At 41.1% G+C, this 13,162-nt stretch overlaps 1 protein-coding gene across 4 annotated transcripts in view; it reads right to left on the bottom strand.

The window, feature by feature from the left end:
• ctnnd2a (catenin (cadherin-associated protein), delta 2a) overlaps positions 1-13,162 on the bottom strand; it is a 240,811-nt gene that overhangs the window by 67,348 nt on the left and 160,301 nt on the right. For all 4 annotated transcript variants that reach the window (XM_034571625.1, XM_034571624.1, XM_034571622.1 and 1 more), the window contains one exon: positions 8,967-9,099. In XM_034571625.1, coding sequence (XP_034427516.1) covers positions 8,967-9,099 — 133 coding nt within the window. The remainder of the gene's footprint in view (positions 1-8,966; positions 9,100-13,162) is intronic.

Below are 13,162 nucleotides of genomic sequence, written 5' to 3'. Positions count from 1 at the left end.
GTATAGTGTGTCCTATTGTGTGTGTCCTACCAGTCAGATTACCAGCCAGATGTGTACTAATTAAACGTACTACAACACAGCTAATGACTGTGCTTTCACAAAATGACACTTAATTACACTGATGAGGGAAGGAAAGGAGCACCAGCTCTGTTTGTTATCTGTCATTCAACTGCACCGTCTCTAACCTGCTTCTCAATGTTTCCTATTTTTCTGTTTCTGTTCCTCTCTTATGTTATGGAATTTTTTATATTTCTGTCTGACCTTGCGATACCATCTTTCCTGTATATATGCTGTTTTAGCTTTGTTGCTTTGTTGTTTACTGAGCATGCATATACTTCTACACATAATTACCGTACTAACCAAATACTGCTACATGCTTCAGGAGGCAGAACTGCTTGTTAGTGTGTATACAGGATATTTAGGATGGAACGCTTGTTAGCATAAAATGACAAGAAACTTTATGAATAGATAAATATAAACTAATTGAAAGAAAAAATATCCCTCACCGTCACATTGCCACGAAAAATTTGACTTTTATATATTTAGTATTTTCATACTAAAAACTAATCCATATAATCTATATTATATTAATATAATTTATTAATATAATATTATTTCAGTGACAGTTTTAAAGGTTCAGTGTGTAGAATTTAGTGACATCTAGTGGTGAAGTTGCACGTTGCAGCTGAATACCCCTCATCTCACCATCCCCTTCCAAACATGAACAATAACCTGTGGTAACCTTCAAATGACATAAAAACTCAAAGGTGTTAAGTTTGTCCAGTCTGGACGACTGGAAAAACAGGTTGGCATCTCACAAGTCAGTGTCCAGACCTGTGAAATACCAACTAGACTTCAGATCTGTTCACCAAGTCAAGTATAAATGAAATGCTTGGAAATGGAGCTGCATGATTATCAGGCTTGAAATTTTACGTTGCAGGTTAAACTACAAAAGACCACACTTCATTCTCTGTCACCTTTTTACCACTTTAACCAGACGAGTGACAGCAAGTATTGAAACCTTAAAACACAGCGGAGAGGAGCCCCCTGGCTGATATGACTCCCCAGAAAATTCAATATGACTGTCAAAGGTGTCACCATCTCAGCAGACAAAAAGGTTATTTCAGTCTTTTTTGTCTGCAGCGACATTCTACCCTTTCCTTCATAATGATGTTTCCATTTTGGCTTGTTTTAAACCTGTAAGAATGCTGACACAGAGCAGGCACGGGATAATTAATTGAAGGAACAAAGTGATTGCTGAGGTTTCGCTCTAACCTCTCAGCTATTTTAGTTTAAATGTTATAAAAATAACTCTAAACCACGCAACCTCTGTGTTTTATATATGTGTTGATACATTTGCACAGAAAAACAAAAAAGACAAGCAAATAAATGATTAACTCAGAAATTCTAAGTATATTCAGATTTTATGACAAAACATGGCAGTCAGGAATGTTAAGGGATCCCAATGAGGGCACTCTGGTGATTCAGATTCTAATTTCCCCTTTAGCATGCGACAAACTGCGTTCCCCTCACGATGCTGCACATATTGCTTTTTAAACCCTCCCAGGTTGCTTCTCCACTGCAGGGATCTTCATCAGCCCCAGGGAGCCAAAGAGCTTAAAGCAGCCTGTGTTTAGTCCAGTCAACAGGGGTGTAGTACTAATCACCAGAAACAAGCTGCTGTGATCACCAGGACACTAGTGGGAATGTGGATAGAGCAACGAGTGTGATTGTGTGTGTGTGTGTGTGTGTGTGTGTGTGTGTGTGTGTGTGTGTGTGTGTGTGTGTGTGTGTGTGTGTGTGTTACAGAGAAAACCTGTCTTTCATGCTTCCATTTTTATTTACTCTCTGGAGTGCTGCAACAGGCAGAGTCACTCAGGCAGATAACTTGAAAAAAGGTTTTCACAGTTAACTGCATAATCAAGTTTCCTCAAAGCCTCTTATTTATCTGTAGGTTATCCTCTCCTCCACACACGGGACATTAAGGCCTTGTCCATACTACTGTGTATATATTTTCCCTTTGTTTAAAAAAAGAAAATCTCGCTATAACATGCTGTGGTCCAAGTCGGACAAACTTGTAAACCTGCAAACTGCAAACGCATTGCTAATCAAACATAGAGAAACTGGCATATAGCTGCAACTGTTGCTGTTGTTTCTGGCACATGGTCATGCGTGAAGTAAGCTGTGATGCCATCATTTAACATGTACAGACTGGTACAGAGAAGCTGGAGTTTGTAAAAATCTGTTTCAGTGACCTAAAGCACTGTTTGCGTGACAATTTTTGCTATCTCTGTAGAGGACACACACACACACACACACACACACACACACACACACACACACACACACACACACACACACACACACACACACACACACACACACACACACACACACACACACACACACACACACACACACACTTCCTTATGAGGACCCTAAGAGTGTGAGTGAAGTTTGATTTCTCAAATACAGATGTGAGGCAGGTGAAGAGAGGATGAGGGTAAAAAGAGAGACAGGAGGAAATTAAACTTTTAGAAAGTGATGTAATGAAGGTGTCTGAAGACACAGTAAGTTTATCAAGCAAAATCACTTGCTTATCTATTCAATTAAAATAGATTATGGAATGCAATGAGTGTCAAACCAACCACTGGCCACAGAATTTGCTCAACCTGATTTGCTGTCCCTCTCATGCCCTCCAGACCTCATCTGTGCTCCTCACCTCCTTCCTCTTCCCTTCACCCTTGCCGATCCCTCTTTATGCTTATGTCACAGTTAATCTGTTATTCTATAAAAGCCACGGTGCTATTACTTTGTATTGCCTCTGAGCTACCTACAAGGCTTGCCAATACCTCTGCGCCTATCCCTCTATTCCATGTAAAGAAGATTAGAGGCGCAGATTGATTTGTCTTTGTCTCCCGCTGTTCCGCGACGGTCACGGCTATTGGTAACCCATAGCGACAGCATTGCCGTGGTAACAGTTAGCAGTGGTGACAGCTGGGATTGTGGGAATCGCAGGGGCTGTCGGTGTGAAGGCTGGCGGCGGGATGCCCGGGCGACACGTTCCTTGGAAGGTACCAAGTGAAGCCTAACAAGTGCTTATAAAAGTCACCACATATGGAATGTCGACAGTGATCAGCAAGACACTGAAGACTGTTAATTGCTTGAATGTGAGTGAGGAGAACGAGCTAAGCTGTGTCACACCTTTCAGCTTTTAAAACCTTTTGCAATTAACCTATCAATCGGATTAGCGCTCACAGATCTTTACAGAATTTTACGTTTGGCAAAATGCGTTTACTGCCTACGTTTCCCTTTGGTGTATTCTTTAATGGGCCACACATGACATTAACCTATGGCTTTGTGAGGCAGCACCGCAGCTAATTTCACAGAATTATCAACTGTAACACTCACAGCTGGTGAGAAACCACCATGACAAATACACCAGGGGCTTTAATCTGTTGTTTGAAGAGTAAGAGCAACAGAGAAAAACACAAACCACTACTGTTCACAGCAGGGGATCATGAAAGTACTTAATGTGTGAGAATACAAGTGTATGTGTTGTTGAGTGTGTGGTCCCGAGGAGTTTGATCCCAACAAATGACTACCGATGGACCCATTTTGAGTAATTTGGCTGTTTGACACCAGTTTATGAGGGGTGATGGGAAATGTTCCATAAAGGCTGATTTACAAAATACGCACACACTTTGATCAATCAATTAATTTAATCCACTGAACGAATGAGAACGGATGAAAACTAATCAGGCACCAGGAACATTCTCTAAGTTAACTGAGGGCTAAAAAAACCACGAGTTGTTTTGCTTATAACTTAAAAAGATATGATTGATAAGAGCACTTGTCTTCTATAAATAGGAATATTTGTCTCAGAAAATAAACTACAATGGTGGTTGTATGCCTCTGCCAACCAGTGCAGTTTCAGTCAACAGACATTTTCTTTCTAGATTCATATTGGCTCACTGTGACCTTCTTTGACCACTGAAATCTAATCAGTTGCTGTTTTTATTCCAAGTGGTTAAAGTCTCCCCAAAGACAGACATGAGATATCTTCTTCAAGAGGCCAAAACCATGTTTTGTCAGGCCACTGTGACCTTTGACCAACCAAATCTAATCAATTAATCCATGAGTGTAAGTAAATATTGTGCCAAATTTGAAAGGATTCTCTTGAGGCATGCTTAAGATAATGCACTTACACGGCAAAAAAGGTTTTTTAAGGTAACAGTGACCTTAACCTTTAACCTCAAAATTCTAATCAGGTCATCCTTGAGTTCAACTAAATGTTTTTATCAAATTTAAAGAAATTCCCTAAATGCGTTCTTGAGATGTTGTGTTCACAGGAATGGGAAGCACGAATGGGCAACCTGCAAACATAATGCCTCAGGCCGATGTCAATTGTAGTATTTCTAATAACACTGATAAACTACAAAGCATTTGCACTTACCTAACTGACACTGGGATTTGACTAATGCAACATTTCACACATTGATCAGAGTGGAACGTTGTGCATATGGTATTGCACAGTGCAAAAACAGACAGGACCATACAATGTTAGTGCAGTGTTTGCTATAATGTTCTGTGTCTTCATCTTTCAGGCCGATGTATGTTGAACAGATTTTCCAAGATTGCAGTTTGCACAGTTCACGCTCTAACAATTTAAAACCACAGTTTTCATTCTATTGACTTAATCTCATTGGCTGTCTGGAGAACAGTGAGAATATACTTAAATTATGACCACAACAGAATATGATCCAGCCTCCAGTACCCACAAGATCTTTGTATTTACTCTGTGCTGTATAATTAAGCAGATCTGTGGTGAGACAAAAAGAAAAAAGAAAAGCATTCGAAAGGAGTGAAATGAATTGGTACCAAAATGAAGTGAAAGAAGCTTTTAGTAATAAATGAAGTGAGGAAGAAAGGGAGAGGACTGACACAGAGTCAGAGAGCGTGTTCCTTTCCTCTCCTCTCGGGACATTTCCCTTTAACTGGTCTGTTGGATAAATGGATATCGACAAGCCAGCTACCCGAAATGCATCACTGATGTGACTGAACTGGAGTCTGACATTGATGTGGGTGAGATTTTGTGTTTGTACGACAGACTGGCTGCACGACTCAGTCAAGAAGCCTGAAGCCGTTGCTGCACAAAGAGCTGTTCGCCTGTTCAAAGTTCGGTGAAGCAACTTCGTACACAGAACCCAGAACTGTAGAATCAGTTTTCAATGTCGTTGTTGTGAACATGCCATTGTCGTGAGTCCCTGCCGCAGCTGCTAAAGAGCACGGCTCATCTGTTACTTCAAAGTTTATGAACTTTTCTTTTATTAACCTTTGGCTGGATATGGACAAGCAACCTGACCGGTGATGATATAACAGGGATGAGTTGATGGACCTCTTGCATCAGGAGCAACTCTTACCTCATCTGTGCAGGACAGCTCTACCTCACTGTTCTGCTGCACCTCACATGCATGTGTGTGTCGACAGTGTTGATGCTGAGGCACTGCTGGTGTCAGCAATATATTTCTACTCTGTTTGCTTTGGATAATGACCATCAGTGGTAAGAGTCATCCATTGTGTATGAGTTGGTTGGAAAATGATGAGTTGTAACCAGTAAGCAGCAACGCCACTTTTGTTTACCGTTGTTTTTGAGAAATATCGCCCTTCACCTAATATTATATTAACTAATTGAAATAACCATTGCTTACATTAGATTTCTGCTAAAACAACACAATAGCCTCCACATGAGGCCTCCACTTTCTCCTGTAATTACATAAAAACGGTTTTAAAAAAGTAATATTACATATTTTTCACAGTTGTTGGTCAGTCACAAATGTTTGTAGTCTGGATCACTTTCTTCCTGGGCGACCATAGAGGCCACATTTATAACTAGTCTTGTACCAGTGACAGCAACAGGATTAGCAGACAAAATTAGCAGCATGATGTTTGCGTGAGAGCGGCCTGTGAGGAAATCAAATAATGCTTTCAAATGATTGTTTCAGTCCGCCCCTGGCAGAAGGCAATTTTCTCTCTTTTCGCCCGGTCTATGCCTCGGTTTTTATGCAATTTTATGAAATCAATGAGCAACTTTAAGATTTGATTTATCATTTCCTTTAGAGAAAAAAAAAAGAGCTTTGAGTATATCTATCAGTATCTCTGGTATCATGGTAAATCATAGTGGACTGCTTTAGATATCGCATTTGAAAATTAGATTATTCAATATCTTAAAAATATAAGTGGTATCTTAGTAAAGTCAAGTATTTTCTCCATCTGGTTGCTGGGCTCAGCCTTCGGGTGAGTTTAGACATCCAGGGGAGCTCGGAGTAGAACCGATGCTCCTGGGTGCCTTCCGTTGGAGGTTTAAGGGGCAGGCCCAACAAGGACACCTCGTGGTGCACACAGAGCTCACATCAGGCACAACATATCCCAGCTACATACACATCCCTGAGAACGCCTCGGGATCCCTCAGGAAGAGCTGGAAAGTGTGGCTATAGGGATTGGTCGGCTACCTCTGCGACCTGAGCCCAGATAAGTGGAAGATGAGGGATGGAGGATGCAGTGTAAATTTTGGGGCCGTATATTTACAGGTGTGTGGCTTTCTTATGATGTCCAGTCAATTTGAATAAGATTAGATTCATATGAATTAAAATAAAGTGTCAAAGTCTATCTGTTATGTTTTTAATATTGTAGTATGTTTACCATCTTACTATGCTTTGTAGCATTTGTAACTGAACTAAAATACCTGTCGCAACATCCACTAAAAAACTTAATAAAAGTAATAGTAACTGAACAAGCAGGACTTTTACTACATACACTTTGAGGGAAAACAAACAAAATCCACTGCCAGACCTACTTAAATTTGCTTTGATTGATATTTTATGAATACTGACAGCGATAAAGAAAAATGTTGACTCTACAGTACATACGCACACCTATGTTATGACCTTGTAGGATGATCAATCACAATAAGAAAAAACTTATTAAAAACGGAAATGTGCAGAAGCATTGTTCTCATTCTCAAGTGAATCTTTTCCATTCACCTGTCTCGCTGAAATCAAAACAATTAAAACCGTAACATTATAACACTTAAGCAGGTGAGTGCTTTGTTCCAAAGGGAAAAACTTAATTAGTCCCAATATGAATTTCACAATATGTTACTTCATTCTAACTAAAGGCTCCAAACTAATATGCTGTATCTGGCTCAGTGATCGCCTGTCTTGTTTATTTTTCATCAAAAACTATTTAAGAAAACCGGTTGAGGGCACATTTCTGTGTGTCTCATTGCATCATAACGCTGAATTTTGCCTTTGCGTGCACATGTGGCAGTGCGGAAGCCTGGTCTTATTTGATGTGATGTGAAGCGTCAAGTTTTGACTGGTTGATATCTCTTCCCAATCTAATTTGTGTAAATAGTGTTTACGGGGCCCTGAGCAAGACAATCAAACAGACTGATGAATGCAGGCCAAAGCATCTACTGTCAATACACAGTCGCCATTTTCTCTATTGTTGGACACGTCCATTCATGCAGTAATTACACCCGTTACAAAAGACACGAACACTGAGGGTTCTTTCAGAGCTGCGTGGATGAGGGAGTGGGAGGGGAATGAAGTATAATGTTTTTGTATGCAAGAGGGATTGTGTTTTTGTGTATGTGTGTGTTTGTGTGGGTGCTTAAGTGGGTCATTGTGAGAGAGAATTAGCTGTGTCTTCATGTGTAATTGGTTGCATTAGAAGACGGTTAATACAATTTTTGTTGTGTATTGAGCTTTTACGATTGTATATGCATTTGCGTGCACATTATGCTGGTGTGTGTACTTGTATTTATTTCTGAATGTGAATACTTTAACACTATAGCAGCTATCAACCGATTTAATAAAATTGGCCAATGTCCTCACCTGCATGTACAAGTTATCAATTCAGGGATAAAATATGGGGAGGGGGGTGTAAATTTGAGAAAAAAAAATTGTACATGTACAAATGTTTCCCAGACAGAGATAAAACCAGACAATTAATCCAGACAAGAGGAACATGAGCACAGAGGAAGTAGAACAATTAAATAAATATGATCAAATCAATAGCAAAAATTTAAACAAGAGTCAAACATTTACAAAAGCAAAGAGAAAAGTCTCAAAAACTGATTTGAAAGACGCCAAAGACTATGCAGAGAGTTCCACATTGTGGGAGCTCCAGTAGAGAAAGCCATGGTTACCCTTTGTGACAAACTGGGGTGTGGGCGTAAGCAGCAATAAAAGACTGTGTATATCTGGGGGCTCGGGAAAGACTGCATCTGCATATGCCACTGACATTAGCATTGTTTGAAGGGTTTATGAGAGAGTTCCAAAGGGTCGTCTAGTCAAAAAATTGCTTTTGAGAGACAATCTCATGACTTTAGGACTAATTGAACTTTTTTTGTCAGACACAACTAAATATCGAAGCTTATCGATGTATATCACTGCAAGCTTCATCATGCAGAGGCTATATCCGGTGTTTTATATTAGTGTGGCAGCCAGACATAGTCTAATTTATCCAACCACGGTTTAATAATTTTTCTTTTGTACACTTCACGTAACAACATTAAATAACTTTTTTGCACTGTTTCATTGTGTAGCACTTTTTGCCTTGCTGTCGCTCTCTCTCTCCCAAACACATTGCCCCGTCTGTCATAATCAAACTGGACATCGGCAGCGCCCAGAGAAATCCCACAGTGTCAGTGGACTGTCAAAACATCCATAAAGTTTTTTTTTTTACAGTCCTCTGTTGGCAGATATATCTCGTCATGTCACATGTAGTTTGCACAAATGGGCGTGCAGTTCTCAGCAGGCAGACAGACCTTGACTTAACACCTGCCCTCTCTGTGTACCTGTCACTCGGTTGTGCATTGGTGTACTGCACTCGTGTGCACTGCACACCCACAACAGTGTCCCCAAACACACACAGACACGCACACACACATACACACAAACCTCAGCTTTGATCTTGTTGTCTCCGAAGCAGAGGTGTTGTAGGTAGGCTGCTGCATTGGACTGCACCGATGGGAACTGGTGCTGTAACATCTGGATCACCTCTGGCAGCTCCGGATCTCTCCACCCGAATTCTCTGCAGAGAGACAGACAATAACACTTATTCCTCCACAACTTCACACTGAAAACATGGAAGATGGCCTGAAAGTAGTCTAATAAAATCACAGTCTCTCTTCCCAACATACCCAGAAGTACAGATATGCATTCACTTCCATGGCGACACAGAACAGACAAAGAAAGACAGACTGACAGCATGAGTGAAAGAGAGATTTAAATGTCAAACGCCACTTTGTTCTGTTTTCAACCAAAGAGATGTCTTTTAATGGCAGATAGCTCTACAAGCTAAGCAACACAGTGGGACAGAAATCATGCAAATCACTCACTGAAAGCCCTTTTTGACAAAACATAGTCATTGTCACTGATCACAGGCAAATAGGAAATCCGAGCAAGTGAAGATGAGGCCAGCACGTTAAGCAGATGGCAACCTCGTACAACTTTATAAGTGATGGGGAAACATTCGGCTCAAATAGCATTTGAAAAAGACTAAAGAGCAGTTTGGTTTTCCTTGAAGAACGACACAGTTATTCTGCAAACTCTTTATAGCCAGATAGAGTGAGTTTCTAAAAACAGTAAGTCTGTGTTTCTGAGAAAGACACCATGCCCGGCAAAGACAAAAGTGTCACTTACAAAAGCTCCAAAGAGATCCAAAGAAAACTCAGATCAAACTCTATTTTTTGCTCAATAGTTTGAGTGGCATTTGATTTTATTTGAAATGCAAAGTGCCATGCAAAAATAAAGTGGCTGGAAAATTTGAGGCTCCCAGAGAATACCATGTTGAAGGGCATTTCTGAGTTATCTTGATGTAGTGCAAAACGAAGGCTGAGCATTATTTTAACACAGCTGTGAATAAATACAAGCCCAGAAATAGTTCAGAGTAAGCTTAGTAAATGGGGTTAAAAGTTTGAGGAATTGCACAACACAGCATTATGACTGCACGATGTCAGCAGTTTGAGTGGTGTGGAGTTATGTTCTATTCCTTCCACTCACGGGGGTTTACACTCATATGAGCACGCTGGACAAAGTGAAATAAATGTTTGGTCCCTTGGTAATACCTGGGAACTGGTTTCCTTTATTGTATTATCCCCCACTGATAATTGCTCTCCAACATCCTCCACAGTGTGAGAAAGTGTGGGTGACTGTGTGTACGTGTGTGTGTCTGTCTCCAAAGTCTACTGCAGTTTTCTCCAATAACCACGCTATATATAAACAGTTTAACTGATACTTTATTTCTCTTGATTTCTCCCAGTGCTTTTGGAAAACTAACTCTGTGTGATCTAAACAAAATGTGTATCTGTCATCGATTGTGGTATTTGAAGATTGATTTTGTTTTCTCTGCCATCATGCTCGCCGCTGTGTCCCTAAGTGCAGGTTGCTTTTATTCCCATCAAGCCATTGTGAAAAATGGTGATTCACTTTGCCTCCTAGTTCAACCACGCCAAACATGAAAATATGCTAAGTATGGGGCAATCGACCTGTATGTTTGTGTGAGACTGAGGTATTTCGCAGCAGAAAATGACGCCCTGACACCGTGCTCTCATCTCTGTCAGATCCAGCAAATGCCGTATACAAAACATCTGTGAAAAGCATTGCATTCCCGGGGAGTAAACATGGCTCTTAAAGATAAAGCAAGCTCCGGCGTGGACCACTATTTATCTGCCAAATGATAAGTGTTCATTCAGCCAGAAAGCAGGACTGAAGTAGGGGGGCAAAGGAGCGATAGAGGGAGGGAGGAATTCCCAAGGCATTCAGCGGATTTAAGAGGAGAGACCCTCAAACGACGCTCCTCAAGTCACACAGCAAGATACCATCAGGGCAGTTGTTTGTTTTCTAAGTGCGTGTGTGTGTGGCAAGATTAAGATAGGATCATGATGTGTGATGTGTGTGGACACAGTTGCCTCGGTGCCTGCTTGCCTGTGTGTGAGTTTGTGTCGGTGTGTCTGTCAGTGTGTCCATCCGAACCCCAGGGGCCTGAGACCCGATTGCAATCTTTTGTAAAAAGTGTGGCCCAGGAAAATCTATGTCTGTCTGTGGCTCGCCTATATCTCGAGAACCATTCAACCTTTTTGCATCACTATTGGCGTGTATATTGTAAAGGGCCCAAGGACATGTAGTGTTGAATTGGACCTGTGATACGTACTATACACATTCTATATTAAAAAACTTTTGGGCAACGAACATTCTATAGCAGCAGCTACAGGGACTCATCCACATAAGTGACGTTAGCGATCACGATAAAAAGGACAATCATGACAATGGTAACTACAACTGATTCTCATTGCTTTCTGAGTCCGGCTTCACCAAACGTTTAATAAACAGGTGAACAGCTCTTTTACAGTTTCAGAAAGCAGCAACCAGAATTGCAGGCATGTTTGCAATGGGCGAGTAATGTGAAAAAACCACAAGATGCTACTGCGGGCAAACAGGAAACTGCATCTGTGGCCACATGGTAATACCACATAAGCTGAGTGTGCTCCTGCAGTGAACGTCACTCCTCGGGAGGTGAAAAGAGCCAAGATTCTCAGAAAGCAGAGAATGACAGCAAATTAGTATTGCTAACTATAGCAGCCATGGCAACGACCCAGCAAATGTTCAAAGGGCAAAAGTAGAAGTTGCCTTTATTATGCCAGAAGCAACAACTCTGGTTTTAAAGGAGTCATGTGTCATATGCACAGTGCTATTATAGGTTATTGCATGGCCTTTCTCGGTTCTGCATGACTCTGGTTTGAAATTGTGCACAAACCTTTGGACCTGGGAAGACATTTACTTCAGTGTATTTAGGTATCTGATAATGTGTTGATGTGCATTCTTGTGTATGTGTGTATTTCAGTGCAAGTGAACGTTTGTGCGTGTGTGCCATCCATCCCCTGCAGCCTCACAGCTCTGCCAGTGTCGTTAATAGATAGCAGAGTGATCTGCTGATAAGATAAGCATCACGGCTCGCCATTAATTAAAACCCCCTGGTAGAGAGAGAGAGCGAGAGAAAGAGACAGAGCAGGGGAGAGAAAGAGAGTGACGCAGACAGAGAATGACAATGAGGAAGGAGGGCTGAGGAAATAATCAGAGCATTCCAAGGATACTGTGGATACACCGGGCAAGAGAAAGCCGGTAGATGTAGAAATAAAAAAGAGGGTTTGAGAAAGAGCAAAAACAATCCACGGATGAGATGCCAGTCATGTCAACACAGGTACTAATGAGAGCTACAGCCCTGGCAGATGCACTGCCAGGCGACAAGCCAACAATGTGAAACAGTGGGATGCAAACAGAGAGGGATACATCCCATAAAAGAGAGACCGATCAAAGAGGCAGTGCCCAAAAAAAAAACTGTCGGGTTCACGCTAAATACCCACACAGCTTTTTGACCAGGGGGAGTCTGCAATCTCAGGGTTATCTGCAATCTTAGGGTTATTATCCATCTTGGGCTAATTAAACCTGTTCCTTCTGTCTCGCAAGACAAAGGGGTATGTGCCAAGGATAAGTCTGTGGAGGAGTTGCAGCACCTGCTGTGACTGAGCATCCACAATTCTCCAGCGGCAGTTTCCGTTAGTTTCTGCAGGTGCAGTCCGGTTGCCTCTGTGGACTCACTCTCTCCTGTCCTCTCTCATAGACACTTCATATTCTGTATTGTTCAGTTATTCTTCCCTATTTGGTTACGTCACTGAACAGAAATAAGCAATACGACTCATAAACAAAGTGAATGTAAAGGATCTCAAAGAAATCAAGATTCATTCTGATTTTTTTCGCTACCTCAAAACCTATAAAAGCTGCTTGCACATGCCATGACCCAGGACAAGGCTGGACAAGGTAGAAAAGACTTAAACTAAAAAATTGGTTTATTTAAAGAAATGAAAAGGACATTTAAATGTAGGAATCTAATTAAAACCAAAACTAAATGCTGTGGAAGCCGTGGGGAGAGAGACTGCAGCCAGTATAAGCCTGGTGAGGTGACTCCTAATATCAAATGACGAGGATCCTAGAAGGAAGTGTAATTTCAAAACTTCGTACATTAAAGTAAATGTGTGTTTCTGTTTATGGAGTCACGGGACAAGGACAAGGACTCAAATATTAAATTGAAGAAAAAG

The sequence above is a fragment of the Hippoglossus hippoglossus genome, chromosome 20 (assembly GCF_009819705.1).
Source record: "Hippoglossus hippoglossus isolate fHipHip1 chromosome 20, fHipHip1.pri, whole genome shotgun sequence".
Taxonomy (NCBI): Eukaryota; Metazoa; Chordata; class Actinopteri; order Pleuronectiformes; family Pleuronectidae; genus Hippoglossus; species Hippoglossus hippoglossus.
Note: the sequence above shows the minus strand (reverse complement) of the source record. Positions and strands in the feature narration are given on the sequence as shown.